General features: G+C 36.1%; 3 protein-coding genes across 3 annotated transcripts; 1 reads left to right on the top strand and 2 right to left on the bottom strand.

The window, feature by feature from the left end:
- Positions 1-449: 449 nt before the first annotated feature.
- On the bottom strand, positions 450-5,231 carry SAE2 (SUMO-activating enzyme 2). The gene is made up of 11 exons (XM_048086332.2): positions 4,959-5,231; positions 4,789-4,878; positions 4,035-4,118; positions 3,730-3,948; positions 3,341-3,442; positions 2,548-3,006; positions 2,236-2,465; positions 1,914-2,007; positions 1,623-1,805; positions 1,442-1,539; positions 450-1,138 (listed from the first exon to the last, which is right to left on the bottom strand). The coding sequence occupies exons 1-11, from the start codon at positions 4,989-4,991 to the stop codon at positions 793-795; spliced, it is 1,938 nt and encodes a 645-aa protein (XP_047942289.1). The 5' UTR covers positions 4,992-5,231; the 3' UTR covers positions 450-792.
- A 2,845-nt stretch (positions 5,232-8,076) lies between these two features.
- On the top strand, positions 8,077-14,327 carry DRD1 (SNF2 domain-containing protein / helicase domain-containing protein). Its single transcript, XM_048082461.2, has 6 exons — positions 8,077-8,239; positions 8,532-8,608; positions 9,420-10,003; positions 10,306-10,512; positions 11,355-11,513; positions 12,387-14,327. The coding sequence occupies exons 2-6, from the start codon at positions 8,539-8,541 to the stop codon at positions 14,166-14,168; spliced, it is 2,802 nt and encodes a 933-aa protein (XP_047938418.1). The 5' UTR covers positions 8,077-8,239; positions 8,532-8,538; the 3' UTR covers positions 14,169-14,327.
- Positions 14,328-14,505: 178 nt separating this feature from the next.
- On the bottom strand, positions 14,506-19,041 carry BLH7 (BEL1-like homeodomain 7). Its single transcript, XM_089057963.1, has 5 exons — positions 18,183-19,041; positions 16,636-17,598; positions 15,800-16,179; positions 15,653-15,713; positions 14,506-15,352 (listed from the first exon to the last, which is right to left on the bottom strand). Exons 2-5 carry the CDS (start codon positions 17,491-17,493, stop codon positions 14,714-14,716), a joined length of 1,938 nt encoding a protein of 645 aa, XP_088914089.1. The 5' UTR covers positions 17,494-17,598; positions 18,183-19,041; the 3' UTR covers positions 14,506-14,713.
- Positions 19,042-23,000: the final 3,959 nt, after the last annotated feature.

Genomic DNA, 23,000 nt, shown 5'->3' with positions numbered 1-23,000 from the left:
TTAATTTTTATATACGAGTTTAGTGTATTTTATTTTTTCTGATAAGCAATTTTGATTAAATTAAATTATTGATTTATCTAATACACAGTATATTAGTAGTATGCTCTTTCCGTCCCACGTTGAGGTATTTATTAAGAAATTGTGTTTAATATTAATTAAATGATGATAAAATAATATATGAGAGTAAATAAAGTAAGTGTGATTAATATCAACTACTAATAGATTGATTGAAGATTTACTATGAAATCCAACATAGTTGGTAAGATGCTTAGTTTAGGTTATAAGAAGTAGTGTCCTCTATCCAATAGGTAAATAGTTCCACAATTATTGTACTATATTTATCCAACTAATTTAAGTCAAAACTTTTAGGCACGAAAATTAAGAAATTGTGTTAAAAAAAAGAAAAGAATAAAGTAGAAAAAAAGAGAGTAAATAGGTGATACCAGTCATTGACAAAGTAGTAGAACGAATGTATCATAACATGTTTTTCCTAAATTTGCAAGTTATTTGGTGGGAAAATAGTAGCAAGAGACAAATATTACAATTGTTAGTATTAAATAAATCTCAACCTAATTTAGGCACTTGGGAGTGGAATACATGATAGGAGAAGGGCAAAATCAGTTGCACATTCACATTTAGATCCGACAAAAGCTCCTAATCAAAAATCGAAGGTGCCTAAAAAAGCCAAAGTCTACAAGTTAACAAGCACCAAAAGAATCACCTTTCTCTTTGTATTCTACCAAGTTAGGGCGAGGGTGCTCGTCAAAGTCTAACAAACCCAAATGGGCCTTGCTATGCTTCTCCTTTCTTCACTTTGTTGCCGTCGTCAAGCATGACTATGTCATTCTCACCTTCGATCTCTTCTGCCTTTCTCTTGATCTTTGGTTCCTTGGCAGCAGATGGAGCACCTGAAGTAGCAGTGACGTCGGATAGCTTTCTCTTCCTTCCTGATACTGATGGTGGAATGATGATTTGTAAGTCATCGTCATCCTCGGGCTCGGTGGAAGCAGCTTCAGATGCACCAGAGGTGCTCGCACCATTGTCAGCTGATACTTTGCTGTTCTTTTCCGCTGCCTGAGCTTGTGTCCAGCCGAAGAGAACCATTCCATCAGGTTCCTTCTCTTCATCAAATTCTTCCCTGCAATGTTGTCAAGTATGAATAAGAGTCGGGAGACTATCCTATTTTCAGGTGGATCGGAAAATAGTAGTATATCCAAAACTACATGTGGTGGTGTCCGGGTGATGAAAAGCATGAAAGGGAAAGGATACTATTATGTGAACTGCAGAGTTCCACAAATTTTAATCAGATTATTCAGTGATTAAAATCTACTTGCTCGAGTTTCCTGAATGATAAAATTTTATAGAGATGCTAAAAAACCAATTGAGAAGATATGGAGGATCAAACCAAAGCAGCCACAACTCGCCAAAGCACAGGACAAACCTGTGCTTGATATTGATGCTGCATTTAAACTCCTGTTGAAGATCCTCAACGGTAAGAATTGTCCCACCACGGACTGGAGAAGGAAGCTCAGATAGCACCTAAGAGAAGGTGTAAACCATGATTAAAAAAAGAATGGCACTAATGCAATTATGTAAATGATGGAATAGGAATATAAGTCAACCTTTTCAAGGTTTGCTGCATAATTGGCAACCTCTCCTTCATCAAGATCATCACCAACCTCATAAAGAAGTGTGGAATCTTGCATGATTAGGGGTGAGCTCATGCCAAGCTTTGCCTTCACAATCTTGTCAACAAGGTCCCTCAGCTTTGAATGGCGTGTATTAATCTCAAGCGTCAAAGGTGTCTAATTACAGAAACATATCAGTCTTAGAAATTAATTGGTCTAATTCATTTAAATACATTCTCAGCCAGAACAAAGCACATAATTGGAAAAGATGATCAGACCACAAACCTCGGAGCAAACATAGCATGACTTGTTTGCCTCAAAGGGCTCGACTGGCATGAGTAGCATCTTATTTGAAGAATGCTCAAGACAGAAAGTCATCCTACATGCAGAGTTAAATAGAATATTAATATATACTGAAGCTGTTTTCTAAGTATTCACCGAAAGGATGAGTAGAAAAGGATGCAAATTTATCACTGATCTATCTTCTTGCAACATTGTTAGAAATACAATATTCGCCCATAACTAAATTTAGTGTAAGAGATTAGAAAGACATCATTTGTCATAAATAATTGTTACTACTAGAGAATGTAGTAGAAATAGGACCTACCTATAGTTCTTAACATCATTCTCCAGCACCTTAATAGCCTCGATCACAATCAATCCAGCAATGACAGCATTTGTTGTGGCAACAGCATGTACAATGTTTCCAGCAATACCTTTGGTTTCAAAAAGGCTATGCAAGGGGATGCCAAATGAAGTAGCTCTGATATTTGCCGCTGCAGTAACAAGTTCTACAGCCAGCTGATCATCTTTGTCAAAACTCAAGTTACCAATTTCCTGATGTGAAAACATTAGATATCAGGCACAAAGAAGGAATCACATGACCAAGAATATTATGTATTCAGAAGTTGCCTCATACCTTTTCTCGTTTCAATAAAAATAATTTTAGAGCCTCAAGAAATACTGCTGCGTTCTCTTTCAAGCTCCAAAGATCCTGTGGATTTTTCAGACCTAGAGTTGCCATTGCAGACACTGATGTCATATCTCCAGCTGCTGAGCCTCTACCTTGATTTCCATTTTGGTGAACATGCTCAGCTAGAATGACATCTTTGCAATATATAGGCCTTGGCTTGCCACGAGATTTCCATGTATCTTCATTCGACAAAGCTAACTCAATGTTATAACCGAATACATGATCAAATATCTTCCTTGCATATTGTTCAATTTCTTCCCCATTTTTGTGTTCAAAAACATCTTCAACTTGTTCGGATGAGCTTGAAGAATCACTAGAACGAACATTCAAATCATTTTCCTGATTTTTGGGGCCAAATAATTTTGCAAAAAGCAGGTCCTTCGCCCATACTACACAGTGTACAAACTGCAATTTTGAAAAAACAAATCATAATAATCAATTGACTGGATCAGAAGTCAAGGAGTGTAAAAATACTGATAGAGAATGGCCTTTATCAACTCAAGCCTCATCAGTTAACTCCACAAGCAACGCGGTAGAAAAAAAGTAAAACATCTATGGTCAGGATAAATTGCTCTACAGGTGAAGGCATTTTAGACCAATAGTCCTGGTAGAAATTTATTCTCATGCATCATAACTATGATGGAGATAACCAAAATCGCAGTAGTTTGCAATACTAGCGCCCTTTTAGAAAAATAAGACTCCAGACACAAGAGTATTGTGCAGTAAGAGATTGTTGTACCTTTGAAGGAGTACTTGTAATAGTACAAACAGGGTAAGTTTTTGGAGCTGGCTTATTCTGACATTCATAACATTCTGTTTTACCCTTTATGTGAACAGTCACCTGCGTCCAATCATCCAAATAGAAGGTTTAACGAAAAAAAACAGAACAGAAAATTAGATATGGTAATTCATTACTTTAGTAAGTAATATGGATCACCAGGCTCATCCATTAAATATAATATCATATAAAGTAGGTTTATATCACCAAAGCATGAACAAGTACTATTATATTCCAGACCAAGCAACCAGAAAACTGTGCAACTGAATATATGAGAATAATGCAGGAACAGCTATAGTACTACAAAACAGATGAAATTCTATGAACCTTTTCAAATAAGAAAACACCACCTGTCCCAGAAAGCCAGTGGTACCGCTTTCAATCAATGGCACACCGGATGCCAAGCAAAGGCGGTTGACATGCCGTCTGGCATCCAAATTGTCAAGCCCATTCATAACAACATTGAACTGCTTAAAGAAATCAACATTGAAATCAGGGTCCTTCACATTCGCATGGTAGGATGTGATGCTAATGTCAGGCCTAAATTTCAATACTGCATCTCGAGCAACCTGGATTGACATTTATGTAGATCTATATCAGGAAACATGTTAAACCATAACAGACAAGGATTAAGGAGGTTGAATTTTACACTCACTTTGGCTTTCGACTGACCAACATGTGATTGTCGAAATAAGAACTGTCTATTTAGATTGCTGACTTCAATTGTATCCATGTCAATCTGCTCAAGGCAGGCAAAACTTTATTCATTATATCATTCTATGCCCAATCATGCATTACAAAATTAGGTACATGAGTGCCCATCTTCTCAGAAGAGTCACTTCAGCAGATTGGAAATATGAGACACCGAATCCAAAAGTAAGAGTACAAATACAAAAACTTCATTTTGTCCTTCAGGGATACTAAATAATCAAATACAGTAACTTATAATCCACTTTCTTGACCTGCAGCATAGATGAGCAAATGGATGCTCGAGTACAACTGCCACATCCTAATTAGTTGTGAGACATCAAGTAACAAAAAACTGAATAATCAGGCATGATTAAAAACCATTGTAATTCAAATATTAGAAGCTAATTATTTTCAACTCAGATCTCTATACCCCACCTCCCTTCTCCAAAAGTACTCTCTATTTTTCAAAATCTCTACTTATGTGCAAAAAAAGTCCATAATGCCCCTCTCCATCAGCCAAGGGTCACGATAAGCTAAGCCAAACACGGATTCCCCAATAGGGTGAGGGTTTCCACAAGTATAATCTGCATAAGCAATGCCTCCGACCAAATAAATAAGCACTTTCTTAAACCCTAGTAAAAGACCCCTAAAATGCCATGACTATCATATATTCAAAACCACACGAAATCAAATTTCAAGAGGGAAATAACAGAACTCACGATATGGATATCTCTGAACCCCGATAGAGCGAGGGTTTTCAGTAGCTCGCACCCTATGCCGCCAGCGCCCACCATAAGCACTTTTGCACCCTAACAGCATTTAATTAAATCAATAATTCATTCCAATTAAAGTTAATAACTATCTATAAGCAAAATCAAGTAAAAACTACCTCAATTGCGGATTGCTGCTGCTCGGAATCCATTGTTGGTCACAGAAACGATGAATAAAAAAAACAGCAATTGCAGATTACGGCAGCAACTTTGCGCCCAACTATTGCATAAAATGTTGGAGAAGACCCGTTTCTCGGAAGTGAAGCAGCGAGAGAATCTCGGAAGCAAAATTTGGGGGGGAATTATCAAAGAATGGGCGCGAAATGAAAAATGGTTTACTCTTGCTCCTTTTATGGTAGAAGGAAGTGAGTTTTGCTGCGCTACGAAGATCTTATTATTCGTTCCTACTTAGCCTTTTTTTTTCTTTTTTAGTAATTTCCGCTTTACAATTTGTTGACGTCGTGATTGGATTTTAGATTTTTATTTTGTTTTCACATTCATTGCTTGGAAAAGTAGCCAAAGAGTCGTCGTGTGCAAATATTGTGTTTATTTTCATTAATTTTAATTACTACTATTAATTGCACTCTGAAGTCGTAATTATATGATAAAAAAAAAAAAGTCGTAGTTACATGATGGTAGGTACTTGTGAACATTATATCATTTCTTTATTTGGGTTATTTTTCTATTTTATCTCAATTTCTAAAATCTATAGCGTGTACATATACGGTCAAATATTTGGTGTATTAACTTTAAATGAAAAGAAGTTGCAATGTCGCATTACTATTTGTAATATGTGAACAGTGGTGAAAATTTAATACTACTAATAATTGGGACATTATCTCAAACGTTGTGAAGAAGAATTGTGGTATTTCTAAGCTAAACAAAGTAATTTAGAAGTGGAAAATAAGATTGATGATAAAACGTTTAGGGTCCTTCACGAAATATTAATATCCATGAAGACAATTTAATTTCTTTTGGGTCGAATTTATTACAAATATGCTTAGATCACATCATCTTCTCTCTTTTTTTCAATTTTTAGAGGTTAACTATGCTTACTTAATCCAGTAATATTAGTAGTACAGAGGGTGGCAAAACGGGTTACCCGCGGGTAACCGCACTCGACAAGTCGGGTACCCGTACCCGATTTTAGCCAAATTTATTATCCCAATACCCGCCCTGTGATATACCGGGATTACCCGATACCCGTGACAGATATCCCGTACCCTACATTCCGGGTACCCGTACCCGACCCGAAATCCTAATAAAAAATCTTTAATTTACTTTATTAATATCAATGGTAAAACTTTGAATAGATTGACAATAAACGTGAAGGGACACTCTATTGCTAGTTTCGGTGAGTTTTCTATTGTATGTTCGTAGGAATATAAAAATGTTTCAAAATAACTCTTAGATTATAAAGTACTCCCACTGTTCCGCCTTAATAGAGGCATTTCATTTTCTTCACTCATTTTGGAAAAATAATAATACAAATACTCTTCTCTACATTATATTTCTCTAACTTTATTTTTTCTCTATTCTAACTATTATTATTTAACTATTTACTTTTTTTTCTCCATTCTAACTATTATTATTTAACTATTTACTTTTTTTCTCCATTCTAACTATTTGAAATGCCTCTATTGATATGGAACGGGGAGAGTATTAAAAAATGGTATATAACTAATACTAATAATAACTGGTATTATCGAGACTAATGGGTATACCCGCGCGGGTAATGGATATATCCGCTACCCGCTAAACTCTGAATAAATATTTAGTGAAACAAGCATAATATAAGAAAAAGCAAAAATAGTAAGATAATAAAGTATATGAGAAAGTAAAGTAAGAAAAATTAAGTATATTAAATTTTGCCAAAAAGAATAACTTAAGTTGAATGAAATAATTCATTTTTTTTTAATTGAGATTCTTCTTCGTCAAAAATATATTCCTAAATTAATACTCCCTCTATTTGTTGTAGTTAAAGCGTATATTTATTCTTTAGACAGAAATATTAAAAGTGTCGTTTATTGTGTTAAATGGTGAGATAATAAAATAGTGTCGCTACAATTGCTACAATTTAGAAGAATAAGTCAAGGCATAATCAATCTATCCATCAAATAGTTCATCACCGTCTACTATAATGTCATTCGAATTTTTGCATTTCTAAACCATCATTGAACAAACTAAGTAGGTTAAACTTAGTAAGAAGACAAAATCGAAGCATATGCTATAGAAACATAATGAAGAAAAAACACAGCTTTGAAAAACTAGCTTTCAAATCAATACATAAGAAATCGCCTTCCAAGTCGGGAGAAGAGTTCATACAATGTTAGAACCTTAGAAAGTTGCAACTCCTGTTTGAATTTTGAGGGGAGAGTTGCAATGGGAGATCTCAGAAATGGAGAGGGCAAACGTCGGTAGAGATTCGTGAAAGATTACGAACAAAGATTTCAGAAGTGGAGAGGGGAAATGTTGGTAGAGATGCAACTATAGGGTTTGCAGATTCTTGTGTGATCGGTTTGCGAAGAATGGGTGGGAAGTCGAAAAGTTTTGAATTGAATGAGATTTGGTGGAGACGTGCACTAAACGTCCAGAGTAATCTCGCGCCTTAAAATGGGAACTACCATTTCAGTAATCTCGCGCCTTAAAAACGGGAACTACCATTTCAGTAATCTCGCGCCTTAAAAACTGGAACTACCATTTCAGTAATCTCGCGCCTTAAAAACGAGAACTATCATTTCAGTAATCTCGCGCCTTAAAGATTATGCTATGCCCGATTTACCCTTCTGAAACAAAAGATTATACAAACAATGCAATTCGAATTCATGATATTTGCACCATCTTCCTCTGTATCTAAGGGTCACTATTAGATGGATGTTATATCGATATGAGTGTATGGAGTATAGTGCGCCCCTACGCAGTCAATCCCAAGTTAATTATTTTCTATTCATTTATCTTTCAAACTAAATAAGTCATTTAATTTTATAGAAAAATAACTATTTTAACTTCCCCTACTTTAATTTATTTTTAAATATCTATTTTATGCATTAATTGTCGATTTCTTAAGTTATGGATTATATTATTTTATGTCTTTTTATAATATAGAGAGTTAAAAGTAGCACAAATTTCAGAACTTTCATGTAATACTACTAGAAAGACTTTTGCAATATTTTTAAATATTGAGATAGGAGTATGTAAATGACAAAGCATAGGGTTAATTTAATTTTAAGGAAAGCGCAAAGCCGCAAGGGAAAGGGTAGACTGTCCTTCCCTTTTTAACGGAGTATACAAGTATTTTATTTTTCAATTGCATTTGCCAACTGGTTAGAGTTGCCCCTACTGACTGAGCTCTACGTTCTTCTGCAAATCATCTCATTTTCCACAAACCAATTTGAGATATGTAAGTTTTGATTCTGCAATTCGTTCAATATTTCATCCTATGGCCTTAGGTCAGGAGGATTTGCATTTCCACTATCAGTTATGGTTACAATTTCGTTTTATAAGGGTTCAATTTTGGGGATTCGGATCATTGTTGGGTAGTTTAATTTATTTTTTATATTTCTGTTAACCAGAGCTATACGATTCTTATGTTATGGCATGCAAACGATTTTCCTTTTTGAGGTACATGCATTTGCCGTTTGTGTTTGGATAGAGTCGACATAATCTGTTTTATTTTATTGTTGTGTGTTTAGCCGGAGAATGGATGCTGATACCGACAGAAATTATCTCAGTCCATTTATGAAGAGATTTCCGGCTACTTCTTCAAGCGGTATTAATTTTATCGCTCTTTTTTTTTGTGATTCTTCTTGTACAAGCTAGCACAACTCCCGTTCACACACAACTTCTATGTGATTTTCAACAGGGGAAATGTTTATTCTTGTTCATTGTTACTCTTGTTTATGTATTCTGATTTAAAGTAGTACAAAAATGGAAAGAGAAAGCTGGTCTTATTCATTAAGGTTTATGTTTGGTTATCAATGCTCATTGTTAAATTTATTGGTAGATGCAATGGAGCATCTGTTAAATTGGGTGTAGATGCTCATTGATGTGTCGGATGAATGATGCAGCGATTGTATGCTGCTTCTGTTTACTCCACTGTCAGTATGATATTCCACGTTAACCATGGGTGCATTGACCTTCACGAGCTTTTAGATGGCTTAGATTGTTGACAAGTCACACCTGAAAAAACTACATTAACTTATGAAGTTGATATTAACTGATGCATTTGTTATAATTTTTCTTGCTGTTTTGTGGTGCAATTGTAATTGTGGAGATGTTATGTAGACTTTAAAGGAACTCCTTTCTCTGTAGATGGTTCAAATAATTTGATATGTGTTGTTGACTTATTTGATGCATTGCTGATGGTATGGGCATTTTTCAAACTAAGGTTCTACAGTTCACCAGGAAATCCACAAAAACCACATTATTTCTGTTAGTTAATACTTAAATTGTTAGTCTTCAGTAGTTTCACATGCTTTGCTTATATCCCAGAACAACTATATATGAACAGTAATTTCAATTTTCCCAATCAAATTATAAACTATCTAAAACTTTGTTGAATATGTTATATTGCTTGCCAGATTTGGGCCCAAAACGACGCAAAAGGATAAAAGCAGATGAAGGAAGTAATTATAGTTATGGTACCTTTCCTGCTTCATGGCGATATGTAGTTGAGCAGAGAAGAAACCAAACATATACACAAGCTCTGAATGAATCGGATCCTTACACCACAAAGATTTTGCTGAACCAATTGGATTCTGGTAGATTTGGGAGTGTGACGAAGGAGATAGAAGAGCTTATTAAGCGGAGACGGCAGGTGTTGGATTACTTTTATGCACAGAATCCTGAACTATCATTGACCACATGTCCTGATGTGCAAGAGTCAGTGGTGTCAAAGCCGATGGAGCTAGTTGCTCCTGATGTCATTGACCTTGATGATGATAATGATGGGGAAATGGAAAGGTTGATTCCAGAATCACAGCTTTCCCATCATGCTGCCCCAGTGGTTATCATTGATTCAGATGATGATAATGATGCTACATGTGGTCCACTGGAAGTGGATTTGAAGCCACCTTCTATTAATCTTCTCATTAAGGATAAACCTACTGCAAATCTTCTCATTAAGGATAAACCTACCACAAATCTCCTCATGAAAGATTATGTGGTAATGCACTTCTCGACTCACCTATGTTTGGAGCCTTATCAATTTACTTACATGTGACAGGCTCTTTCGAACTAGTAATTTTGATCCAAATGAGACTTATTATGCTACTCTTAGGTGGCATGTTTAGTTGTTTACATAACTTTTACAATGGGTTTGGGGTGCTAAAAAATGTACTCCTGACTGGAGCATTTCATAATAATTCCATTATGATTAAATATTATTGCACTATTTGTGTAGTTTCTTATGGTTTGATCTTCATGGCTTCATTATATTTGAATTTATTGTGCCTTAACTTTATGTAGGACTGGAATTCTGGCAAAAGCAAAAATTTTCTAGAAGCAGGTACTCAAATGCATATTACAGACGAAGCTGAAACTGGAACCACAAGTGATAAAGGAGTGTATGTGGGTACCGATGACTCAGAGGGGGATGATGAATTGTCTAATACCAATTCAGATGGTCTGGATGATATCTGGCAAGAGATGACGAAGGCTTTAGTGGATTCAAAGGTATCCTCTTATTCTTAGTTTCCTTATGAATATTATACTTTGGCTCTGTGGTACATCTTTTTAAAATTTTCCCATACGAAGGATTATCCAGTTAGCATGTCAACTTTGTTGATAAAATAATGTACTGTTATTTGTTACTTGTCTCATCATAAATTAATTCATAGGTAAGAGATATTACGTAAATAGGAACTGTTGAGGCTCTCTGGATCTTAGATGCAGGTATCCTGAAGTATACTGATTGTCTCATTCACATAGTAATATAGAATAACAAGAATCAAGTGATCCAGGGAGACATGAGTTCAAGGAATAGTTTAGTTGACATCATGAAGGTCTCTAATTTAAAACTTGTTCATTACACCTCTTGAGTATACCAGGAATATGTATATCTGAAAATTTTGTGGGACTTCTGATATGTTGAAATTTCCTTTCCAGTATGTCAAATGACAATGAGGATCATCACATCTTTCATTCTACACATATTTTGAATGTAGTTTAGTATTTTCTGCAGGAACTGCACATAATAGATTTTCTTATGCTTGTTAGCTTTCAGTCCTATATGGGCTATCTTGATATAATCCTTCTTAGTTAGTAATATACTCAGTGAACTGTCATAACATGGTTGAGTAATTATGAAATTTACCCATTCCTTTGTGATTTAAATATTTTTATACATAAACTATTCCTACTTCCATTCACAGACTCATAAATATGCTCAATACATTGTTTCACTAATCTGTATACGTTCTTAGCATATAGAATATATAATTGCTAGTTTTTCTGCCTACTTTGAAAACTGTAGTTAGAGGCAGGTGTTTAACAACTCTTCCGTTGATATGCGGCAGGATGCTACTGGAGAAGCTCTACATGATCAATATGATGTTGGGGATGAAGAAGACTGTGAGCATTCTTTTATTTTTAAAGATGACATTGGTGATGTATGCCGGATTTGTGGGGTTATTAAGAGAGGAATTGAAACCATTATTGAATATAACTTCTCAAAGGTATGGCCTGCACTTCTTTATGCTACAAACTATGTTGTCGTTTTATTGGAATATGAGGTATTGAGAAAATTAATTTAAATGATTTATCTAGCGTGTACCCAAAATTGAGGTCTCAATCAAGCATAAATAATAACTGTTGAAGGTGGATTTCATATTCCGTACACTTTTACCAAAGAGTCCATTTTCTTGTGGAATTATGCCTTTATAACCTTCACACTTTCAGACTTCACGTTTTGCGAAGGAAGATTGGCATCCCCACTTTTCTCGTTTGTATGTGTTGCGATTGATGTATCTCATCGCCTTTTTTTTTCTATGTATGCGGTTGTTTTTGATGTATATCTTCCCAACTCCTTGATAACCACTATTCCAAGAAAAGTGCATCCACATCAACCTTGCATTACACTTTAGGAGCCTCTCATGTCAAGCCACTGGAACAGTTTTCTAGGCAAGTAGGTCTTCCAGCTAGTAAAAGCAATGTGCATAAGAGCTTTGAAATCTTCAGTTCTTGAAAAATATCAGAAACAAGATTCATGTATCTTCTTTTTGCATTTATAGAGAAAAATATCATTTTTGCTTATCTTAGGTGCAATAATGTTGCAAATGCCAACTTGGAACAGGTTTTATGTGTTTACCCTGATAACTGACAGATGGCTAGTTTTTTGTTGTATTGGAGAAGGGCCTTTTATCTGCAAAGCGTGTTTCCCTTGTTCTGATACTTGCATGGCATAAATCCCCCCCCCCCTAATTACAATAAAAATTGTATGTATGTTTTTTCCGTGTGGATGAACGAGTAATTTTTTGATAGTGGGAGAATTTTGTGGCAAAGACTACTTGATGTTGAGAACTGCTTTGCTTGCTCTATTCTAAATACAGACCTCAAGGACTACAAGAACTTACAAATATGAAGGACGAACCAGTAGGGAGTATGAGCATATTGATATCCCCCTTGATCGATTCAAATTATCGGATGGTGATTCTACTGTTGCTGAAATTCACCCACATCCACGCCACAAAAGGGAGATGAAACCCCATCAAGTTGAGGGTTTTAACTTTCTTCTGAGCAACCTAGTGGCAGATAAACCTGGAGGTTGTATACTGGCACATGCTCCTGGTTCTGGTAAGACATTCATGATCATAAGTTTCCTTCAGAGTTTCATGGCCAAATATCCAAATGCAAGACCTCTGGTTGTGTTGCCGAGGGGCCTCTTGTCGATATGGAAAAAAGAATTCCTCCGATGGCAAGTCGAGGTGATACCTTTACATGACTTCTACTCAGTTAAAGCTGACAGCCGCATACAGCAGCTTGAAGTTTTGAAAGAATGGAAGAAAGAAAGGAGCATACTGTTTCTAGGATACAAACAGTTCTCCTCTATTATCTGCGATTCTGACAGCGGGAATGTTGCTCGGGCATGCCAAACTATTTTGCTGGAGGACCCAGATATTCTCATCCTAGATGAAGGTCACACTCCTCGGAACCAAGACACTGATGTCTTGACCTCACTGGAGAGGATTGCAACTCCTAGAAAGGTGGTTCTTTCTGGGACACTCTATCAAAACCAAGTGAAAGAAGTTTTTAATATCTTAAATCTTGTGCGGCCAAGGTTTCTGAAGATGGATACTTCTAAAGTCATAAGGAGGCGTATCTTGAGCAGGGCAGAGATATCTGGCAGAAGGAATTTGATGAAGCATGGCACAGACAATGAGTTCTATGAACTTATAGAGCATACGCTGATCAAAGATGAAAACCGACTCCGGAAGGTGACTGTGATACAAGACTTGCGGGAAATGACTAGAAGTGTCTTGCATTATTACAAGGGTGATAACTTAGATGAACTTCCCGGGCTTGTGGAATTTTCAGTTTATCTTCAGCTCAGCCCCAGACAGAAGGCTGACGTTAAAGAGCTGACAAAAACAGTGGCTAGGAAGTTCTCAGTTAATGCACAAGGAAGTGCTATTTATCTGCACCCAACATTGAAGACACTTGCCAAGAGTTCCGGTGTAAAAGATAGAGTTGATGAGGGGAAAATTGACGCCATCTTGGGGAGCCTAAATGTGAAAGAAGGTGTGAAGCTCAACTTCTACCTTAATCTTCTCCATCTCTGTGAAGCAAGTGGAGAGAAACTGCTAGTGTTTAGCCAATACCTCCTACCCCTGAAATTCTTGGAGAGAATAACGGCTAAAGTCAAGGGTTACAGCATTGGCAAGGAGATGTTCATGATCACGGGTGATTCAGATGCAGAGACACGTGATTTTTCAATGGATAAATTCAACAGTTCATCTGAAGCTCGTGTCTTCTTTGGCTCCATCAAAGCCTGTGGGGAGGGGATATCTCTGGTGGGGGCATCTCGCATCATTATACTGGACGTCCATCTAAATCCATCAGTCACTCGCCAAGCAATTGGGCGAGCATTTAGACCTGGCCAGCTCAAGAAAGTCTACACTTACAGGCTGGTCGCATCTGACTCACCTGAACAGGAGGATCACAATTCATGCTTCAAGAAGGAGTCAATTGCGAAGCTGTGGTTTGAATGGGAGGAGGGCAGTGGTCCGCTGAATTTTGAGATGGAGGAAGTTGACGATGTCAGCAATTGTGGAGACGACTTTTTGGAGACTCCGCGACTGAGGGAAGACGTCGTCAAAGTGTATAGAAGGTAGTGCGAGTGAACCCCCTCCCCGATGGATGTCTCACTTCCACCATTTTCAATATTGCTCATGGTACATGCTATATAGCTTATTCTGCTGGATTTTTGCTTGGTACTTTAAAAAAAACTCTGTGTCTGCAAAACACAAAACTCAAACTTTGTATTCTCATTAGTTTCAGTCTCTTATGTTTAATCTATAATATAATTTTCTGCCAAGATTGAAAAAGAAAACAATGAGATCAGTTATACTAGTATACTGTAGTACAACTAATGAAGTTCCACTATCACATGTCAATTCTGTACTCAAAAAGTTACAACCTTAAAATCTCTCTTTTCGTGGGATGCAACAGTTAACCAACCTTATTTCCTTGATACAACAAAATCATCGTATTCTGGTTTCTACACAGACCAAACACAGTAAATTCTTTACAAATAAACCCTTCAACCAATTTTTCTTCCTACAATGGATTCACAAAACAGGAGATAAAACCTAGACCTTCTTCCCAAAATATCAAGATCCACCCCCCTAATTTTGCCCGGAATCATCTCCGGGCAGAGTCAGGTAAAAGAAGGTAGCAACGACGAGACGAGCCGATGCTGCCGGCCACCGGAATCCATGCACTCAAAATCTGCAGGGTCACCCCCCATAGCAGAAGCTGCTGTGTTATATACATCAGTTTCTCTGAGTGGAATGAATGCATTGTGATTGCTATTAGGCATAGCCATCCTACCCCCACCCTCACACTGTTGCAACCCTAGTGTGAGTGAAACTCCTCCACCAACACTACCGAATCTCTCGAGCTCCGATATATGGTAACCGGCACCCATGAACCTCTCACTCCCACAGCTTGATTCCGCTACTGCGTCTTGGAAGAGGCCTGTCTCGTGCTCGGCCTTCTCACCCTTCCCTACTCCGTACTCGCTCTGGAAGATGGAGTTGGCGTCCGACCCCATCATCTCCACGTCGTTCATCTCAACACCCTTCGGCTCCATAAGCTGCTGCCTTGCGGAAGCCGTGCCATGCTGCAGATCCTCTGCTTTGTCTTCAGAGGCTTTTGCACCGGGCTTCGAGGCTCGTGGGTTTGTCTCGGACGAGGAGTTGGAGTCAACATCAGCGTCACCTGTCTCCTCTTTGTACATCTCCTCAACCATCGGCTTCCAGAGACGCACTCGAGCGTTGATGAACCAGTTTGACACCTAAACCAACCACATTAGTCATATAAATTAGCAAGCAAGGCAAGAAAAAGACTTGTGTTAGTTCTTCTGTCTCAACATGTTTCTTATGAATGTCTTTCGATAATAACTCAATAAGGCAGAGAAATTGTTTTAACATCCAATGATGTCAAGCATCACTTACTTAAAAGTTCCAACAATTCTCTCCATAAAAAACCAAACATTTAATTTCACCATTATCAGAAATTAAGAAATAGAAATCGCAACTTCCCAATCATATGTAAATGATTAATAAGTTAATCAAAAAATGAATTTTATTTGCACCTGACTTCTTGTCAATCCAGTCTGCCTCGCCAGCATGATCTTCTCGGAATCTTTCGGGTAGCTGCAGCATGAAACAACATGAACTCATTCATCACAGATATCCCCTGAAAAGAAAAGACGAACACAAGAATCGTTTTTGCTGCTTACGGATGGAGAAAGTGTTCGAAAAGCCAAGCTCTCAAGATGGAAACAGAGGACTCAGGCAGTCCCCTCTGTGGCCTCCACGCGTGCTGCTGCATCATGCCGAGCTGCTGCAGGGCTCTCTGCTGCCGGAGCTGCTGATCCACATAGCGCAGTCGGGATATCCCAACCCCCCTCTCGTTTGAGGAAGCATCCTCCTCTCCGAGGCTCCTTCGTGCTACTTGAATCTGCCCATTTATAGCATCATGTAGGCAGCGGAAGTGACGGGAAATGGTCTGAAGCGCGAGCGCAGTGTAAGGTTTGGCTGCTCCGGATCCTGCTATTACATCGAACGAAGACACCACAATCTGCATCTGATGGTAATACTGTCTGTATCTCCTGTCAACCTGCATCACAAATCTTGAATTGAGAAACCAATGTGGTAAAATAAATCAACCTTAAGATATGCATACAACTGTTGCTTGAGTCATTCAAAATCTTTAATGAGAAACCATGTCAAAGAACATAACATCCTTAACAAAAATTACAACACATGACTTTAAAAAACCACTTGTTTGCAACCTCATCAAAATCTTGAATTGAGAAACCAATGTATATTCTGAAAATGCCTTGCTCGATATTCCTCAATGTCCGGGTTATACACAGGATGTGCCCGGAAGAAATCCAAGAATTTACCAAAATTATTGTAGGAATTTTCAGACAAGTGATTAGACCAGCAAACTAGACATACTAATCTAACCTTAACATTGTTTCTCACCTCATCAGAATCTGGCAATGTAATAAGACAAAGCAACCTTAACAAAATAAAACATATAGTATGAAAAGAAGGCATTAGTTCTCACCTCATCCAACATTGTGAGAAGCTTAGTCAGTTTATTTTGCAACTCCTGCTTCTCGGCTGCTGAAATCTCGACACGGGAGGCCCCAGTCTCCTTAGGCGTGGCTGAAAACGAAGGGTCCGACCCTCCATCTTTCAACTCCCCTTCACCCTCTCGCCTCAACTCTTTCCGAGCATTCTGCTCCTTGATGGCTTTCTTCACATTCACAACTTCATCCAGCAGCTCCTGAGCCGCTCTCAAATACTTAGAGTTAGGAACAGCTCTTGCAATACTCGGCATTCCGTAGGAGGACATGTCACTCGCCCCATCCCCATTATTACCCCCCGCGAAGCCAGCAGCAAAGCTATTATCTTCATTCTCAAAAGAAATGTTCCTCCCCCTGTCTTCGCCCTGCATCAATGCATTAGACCCCAGTATCGAGGAGAAATCAGCGCCCTCGTTCTGGTACGGGACGTGCAAGGGGACGTGCGTGCTGAGACTAAGCGACAGCCCCTGCCCCTGCATGCTCGGGCCGCCTTGAAGGACACAAGAGCTGCTCCCCCCTGCTTGGTGCATCATGAGCATCTCGTTCCTCCTGTCCTTCCACGTGTTTAGCTGGCTCTCCAACGCCCGTGAGCCCCCAAAGTTGAGGAGAACCTCCTGAGACGAGGCGTTTGAGTTTGAGGCAACAGGTGGAGCATCCATACAGCTGCTGGCTATTGCATCAGAGAAGGGCTCGGACGAGGGCGGGAAGTTCATGTACATGATGGTGTTCCCGGTTAGAATCGGCGTTGATGAGTGAGAAGCTGGGGCAGGATCCTTGGAGTAGAGCATTGATGCAGCATCTCTTTGATTGTTTGACATAGGAAAATAAGTTCCCATGTATTCTTTTCTTAGCCCTTGTTTCTTCCCTTGTGGGATTTCAGTTTAGACTCTTCACAATCTCTCTCTTGTTTAAGTGCAGCTAGGGAGAGATATCAAATAGCTCTGGAAATTCCCAGGTGGAAAATTAATCAGTAATTCAACATAAGCAATAAAAGCATGCTGTGTTCTTGATTTCATGCAGACATTCATTTGGAGAAACAAATAAATCAAATGAATTATCTTTGATTACATATGCACACATAATCAGACTGCAAAAGAACAAAATACACACACACAAATACAAGCATATGCAGAGGACAATTGTGATAGCTATAAAAGATCAAGAAATCCAAAAAAATTGCTACTAATATTCATGAACCATCTTGCTTGCTTATCCTATCAAAAAACCCCACAAATTGACAATTGACAATCTAAAAACAAGGAATTACAAACCCCAATCCCGGGAAATCAAACACCAAAAAGAAAAAATATTAGTACTAGCAAACAAAAGTGGGTTGAAGCAAGAAAAAAAGAATAAAAAAATTGCAGTAATTCAACAAAAGCTGCAATCTATAATCACATCATTGTACCAACATCATCCAATACAATCAACATTAGAGAAAGGGACACCAAAATTTCCTGTTTTTTCCCTCTCCTCATCAACAACAAATAAACAAATAAAATAAAAATCAATCACATCTCCAAACCTGAAATTCAGCATAAGCTGTGTTGCTTATGGGGAACAGCAGCTCCACGATCTGTCTAAAAAAACATTTCTTCACTGCAAACAAACAGATCCCAATACTCCATCTTTCCCTCCCTCTCTCTCTAAAAAAAAGAATCAAGAAGGAAGGAGGAAGAAAGAGGCAAGAACAATTAAATCCCAAATGAAAAAGAATAAAAGAAAAGGACAGAAACTTTTTATTTTATCTTTTTCTCCTGTCTAGTATATAGTAGAGTTGCAAGAATTTCAAAGTTGAAAGTACAAGAACATTATCACCCCTTTAAATCTTTGCTTTCACCTTTATGATAACTATTCTTGCATAAGTTCGTTCATCATCTACTCTTTTTATCTATTCCCACGTGAGACTTGCATACACCAAATTTTTTTAATTTTTTTTTTATTTTTGGAGTCGTTTTCTATCTCTCTATATCTATCATGTAAAAAAGGGAGCTCTATATTACTACTCAGAACAAACAAACCCCACACCAAACACCAGAAAAATAAAAATAAAAATCAAATCTTGATTTTAAAAAAAACTGATACTAGTATTTTAGTATTTATTTCAAAAACATCCCTTTCTCCAACCTTTGTAGGGGGGAAATAAATCAATTGTAAATAATGGGAAAAGGAAGCTATATATGTTGTCTTAGCTGTTGCTGTTGTTTGTTGTTATTATTTGTTGCTTGACTTGGTTGATTCTTTGTTGCTGTTGATGGTGTTTGGTTATGGAGTGCCAATCTCTAACCACCAGTTGGTGGACCTAAAGCTTCCCTTAAACCTCTTTCTCTCTCTCTCTTGAGTTTCTCTCTTAAGTTAAGCATGGATGGAAGGTCTGCGATATCCACCATCTAATGCTTGCTTTATTTATTCTTTTGCCTGCATTATTATTATTCTAGTGGTTTGGATGGAATATTTTAATGGTTAGGAAAATCTTTTTATTTGATTTTTTTAAAATGTACCAATAGGGGGGGTGCCCATGTCACTAATATTTTTGTCTCGATGTGGCACCTAATTCTTGGCCCTATGATTATCAGTTTGGACCTTTGTATTTAACATATTTGTGTATTTGCCTCTCTAAATTTGCAAGAGATTTATTTATTGCCCCTCTCATTTATTTATTGTAGTATAAATTGTTTTCTTATTTCTTCTTAATTTCCCCTTTGATTTGGAATTATTCTCCATGGAATTATGTGCTTTGATTATTAACATTCTTCTTCATTTAATAATGTATGTTTATATATGTATAATTATAAAGAATAAAACTTTTTCCGTCCAGCCATAAGCAAGAAAGAGAGTTGAGTACTTTAACTAGAACAATGCAGACTTGCAGAATAAATAAAAATTAATTGTGTGAATTTACATAATAACATCATTTTTGTACTATGCAAGAAAAATGCAGTAGTATAACATTTACAATATGTGTAGTTTATAATATTATTGGTTTGTTTTCAATCAAATTAAAACTTACATGGTTCTTGATAAAAATACATTAACTATGAAAAATAGTAACTTCATTATTTAAGTAGGTTGATTGGCTAGTCTAAGCATTTTTTTCTGCTACCAGATAATTGCTTTATATATTTTCTTAATTTAATTTGACTTTTTAAGCATTGCAAATTATAAAACAAAATCAATGCTAAGATTAAATTGTAACACAAACCTAAAATTGAGTAAAGAGTTATACTAAATAAAATTAATTCAGATCTAAAACATGTTGAAAGATATTAAATTGAAATAAAAATTAATGAGCACCAACTTTTGCTTAATGAAGGTAGGCATATACTAAAAGAGTGGCGTATGCCTGCCAACTTTCTTTGCCTTGCTTGTTTCTAAGCACTAAAATCGCCTAATTTGGTAGTCATTTTTCTTTTGGAAGTTCGTTGATAGGTGGATTGCAAAAGAGCATCTCTTTAGTGTGGATTAGCATATTTTTGGTAGCAAAAACCCTCATCGAATATTGCTTTCATTTAAAAAAAAAATACACTTAAAAAGGCATATTTAGCTTATGACTCTCTCCCCAAAGTATTAGTGATTATATTTAAGAGGCCTATTTAATTTATCCACATCAAGAATTGGAAAATAATACTCAAGTGATTAACATAAATTATATTCAAACCTACATTTAACCCCACCAAACCATACATAATTTATTCCACTTCAATAAGATTTATGAGGAAGACTATTAGGTAGTCATTTAGTCACAAATTTGATTCATCGTTTCTTGGTATTCATGGTCCATACACTTTTATTATTGGGGTCCAATTTGGGAAGAAGTGATGAGGGCATGTAAGCAATGAACTAAAAGCCGAGGGGCTAAAAAGCAAAAAGAAAACAATATTTAAAGCCTGTGAATTAGACAAAGCCCAGAAAGCAGCAAGTGATATGCAGAGAGACGTCAGAGAGAATTACTGTAGTCTGAGGGAAAGCATAGGGATTCGGAAAAGGGAAGAATCTAAGGTTGCAAAAAGGAGAGAAATCATTGGCTGGAGCATGGAGGCTGACTCAATGCATATGCATCTGATTATAATTATATTAAGCCTCGTTGATAGTGTGTCCACTTATTAATTGAGATAATAATCGATATCAAAATTAGTACTACTACTATTGTTTAGTAGATAAAATTATTAAAAAATAACCATTTTTGTGAGGAATTTGGAGGTTTAAATTTGGTGGATTAAACATAAACATATTTATTTTATTATTGTATAAACAATAAAGAATAAAAAAATTAATCATAAATTGTGAATCAATATTGTTAATCGATTAATTATATATAACAGTCTTATAAGATTTTGATTATGCATCTCCTTATTATTCTTTATTAGTATAATTGGGTATTTATATACTGGTTCGACTTCCTACAAATGAGACTTCAGTTGTAAATTATGTGTGAGGCAATCGATGCGAGAGAAATGAGACATTAATAGTATTCTAATGTATATATTGGTATGATTATTCTCTTTTGTACGTCAATCAATAAATTTTTTATCGAATTACTCATACTTTATTATGCCATCTTTAGTATCCAATATGTAACGTCCGGATACCTTCATCTTATAAGAGCTCGAAGATTAAACAACACGTATAATCTCGTGTTATTCTAAAATAGGTGACTCTCTTGAGAAGCCTCTCTAAAAGTGAGTGAGCGACGACAAACAAAGCACGCTAGTCTCACATAATAATGACAAAACACGTTTGAAAAAAATCCATCCTGGCATACGTGTAACAAATTAGGACATTCATAATTTCTAACAAATTATTTTTCTAGTTTTTCATTTCCTTTTAAAATTGGGTGAGATTTCATTTTTTAGCTTGATTTGATAAGATGATACTCCATTCAATAGGTCCATATACAAGCAAACATATAATTAATGGTGATTAGATTTTGATATAATTATAATATCATCATTGTTTGACTCTGACTAATTATATCGAATTCAAAAATAAAAATTAAAATAAGAAAATTATCTTAAACAAATTTACATAAACATGACCTAGCGTACATAATAGTATATAGGAAATGCAGCTATATGCAGGTTTTCACGAAAAATAAAATAAAATTGATAAGATCCACCACTCAAATATGGAGTATTTAACTAAAGTCGTAGGAGAGCAGTATTGAATTAGATTAATAATGAAAAATTATTAATTCCGTCGAAAATGAAATTATTATTTTAGTGAGATTGTTGAAATAAGGCACCACATAAATTTATTTAATAGTTGTAGTAGGTCAGTCGTATGAAAGTCATATTATACATAAAATCCCATGACATTCGCCATTTACTAAACTATTGTCAGCTAATCTAGTTAATCTAAAAATAAACAAGATTATCGTAATTTTTTTATGTAGTGATTACCCTAATGATATCTTAATTATTAGAGTGTCGGTTATCGATCTGCTTAATTTGAGCACGCATAAAATTTAGTAGCTTCTAGGCCCTAATCATGATTAAATGATTTTTACAATATTATTTGGCGAGGGCTTATGTCACGGTAGTTGGATTCTTACTAACCAAATTCATTTTAAATATTCATATGTTTTGGTTGGATGATGGCAAGCACAAATACACGACAGCAAGATAGATTTAAAATCACACTCCACCAGAATTTTGTTACACCAGAATTCAAATATGCGATACCAACAATTATTTAATTTTGTTGAAAAAGATGCTTGTTAATGTATAATGCACTGTATAGAAAAAGATCTAGCTTAAGTGATAAAAGTTGGAATACCATATGATTCTCCTTTAACGAGAGGTCTTAATTAGATCCAATTCCAGCCTTAACGAAAGGTCTTATATCCAATTCCGGTCTATATTTACTATAATATCACTAAAAAAAACTTATATTTTAAGATAAAAAAATTGAGACACATTACTAGCATTTGAAAGTTTTTAAAAATAATCATATTTGAGTATTTAAAGAAAGCGTTTCTAAGTTAAAGACAAACTATCTCAATATTTTAATTTTTTAGAATGTTTTATTTGTGTTCCTTAATTTTAGTTGGAATAGCATATGAACTTTGTTAAGCGTTGGTGATATAGTTAGTTACACAAATTAACATCTTTAATAACATTAAAATATATCCTTAATACGTAGTTTTTTTTTTTTTTTTAGTGTGTGAATTTAAGAACATACCTAAAATTTGATAATATCTTCTAAGAAATATAAATACTATTTATATGTTGATTTATTTTGTGAGGTGTATAATGATTTCGGACTAAATTCAATATTTTGCATACTGCTTTAATTATCTCTAAATAATCCATCCAAGTTTGATATAGATGCGAACTTATATCGT

This window comes from Salvia hispanica, chromosome 5 (genome assembly GCF_029641045.1).
Source record: "Salvia hispanica isolate PSC_SH4W2 chromosome 5, Shi_PSC_v1, whole genome shotgun sequence".
Lineage (NCBI taxonomy): Eukaryota > Viridiplantae > Streptophyta > Magnoliopsida > Lamiales > Lamiaceae > Salvia > Salvia hispanica.
Note: the sequence above shows the minus strand (reverse complement) of the source record. Positions and strands in the feature narration are given on the sequence as shown.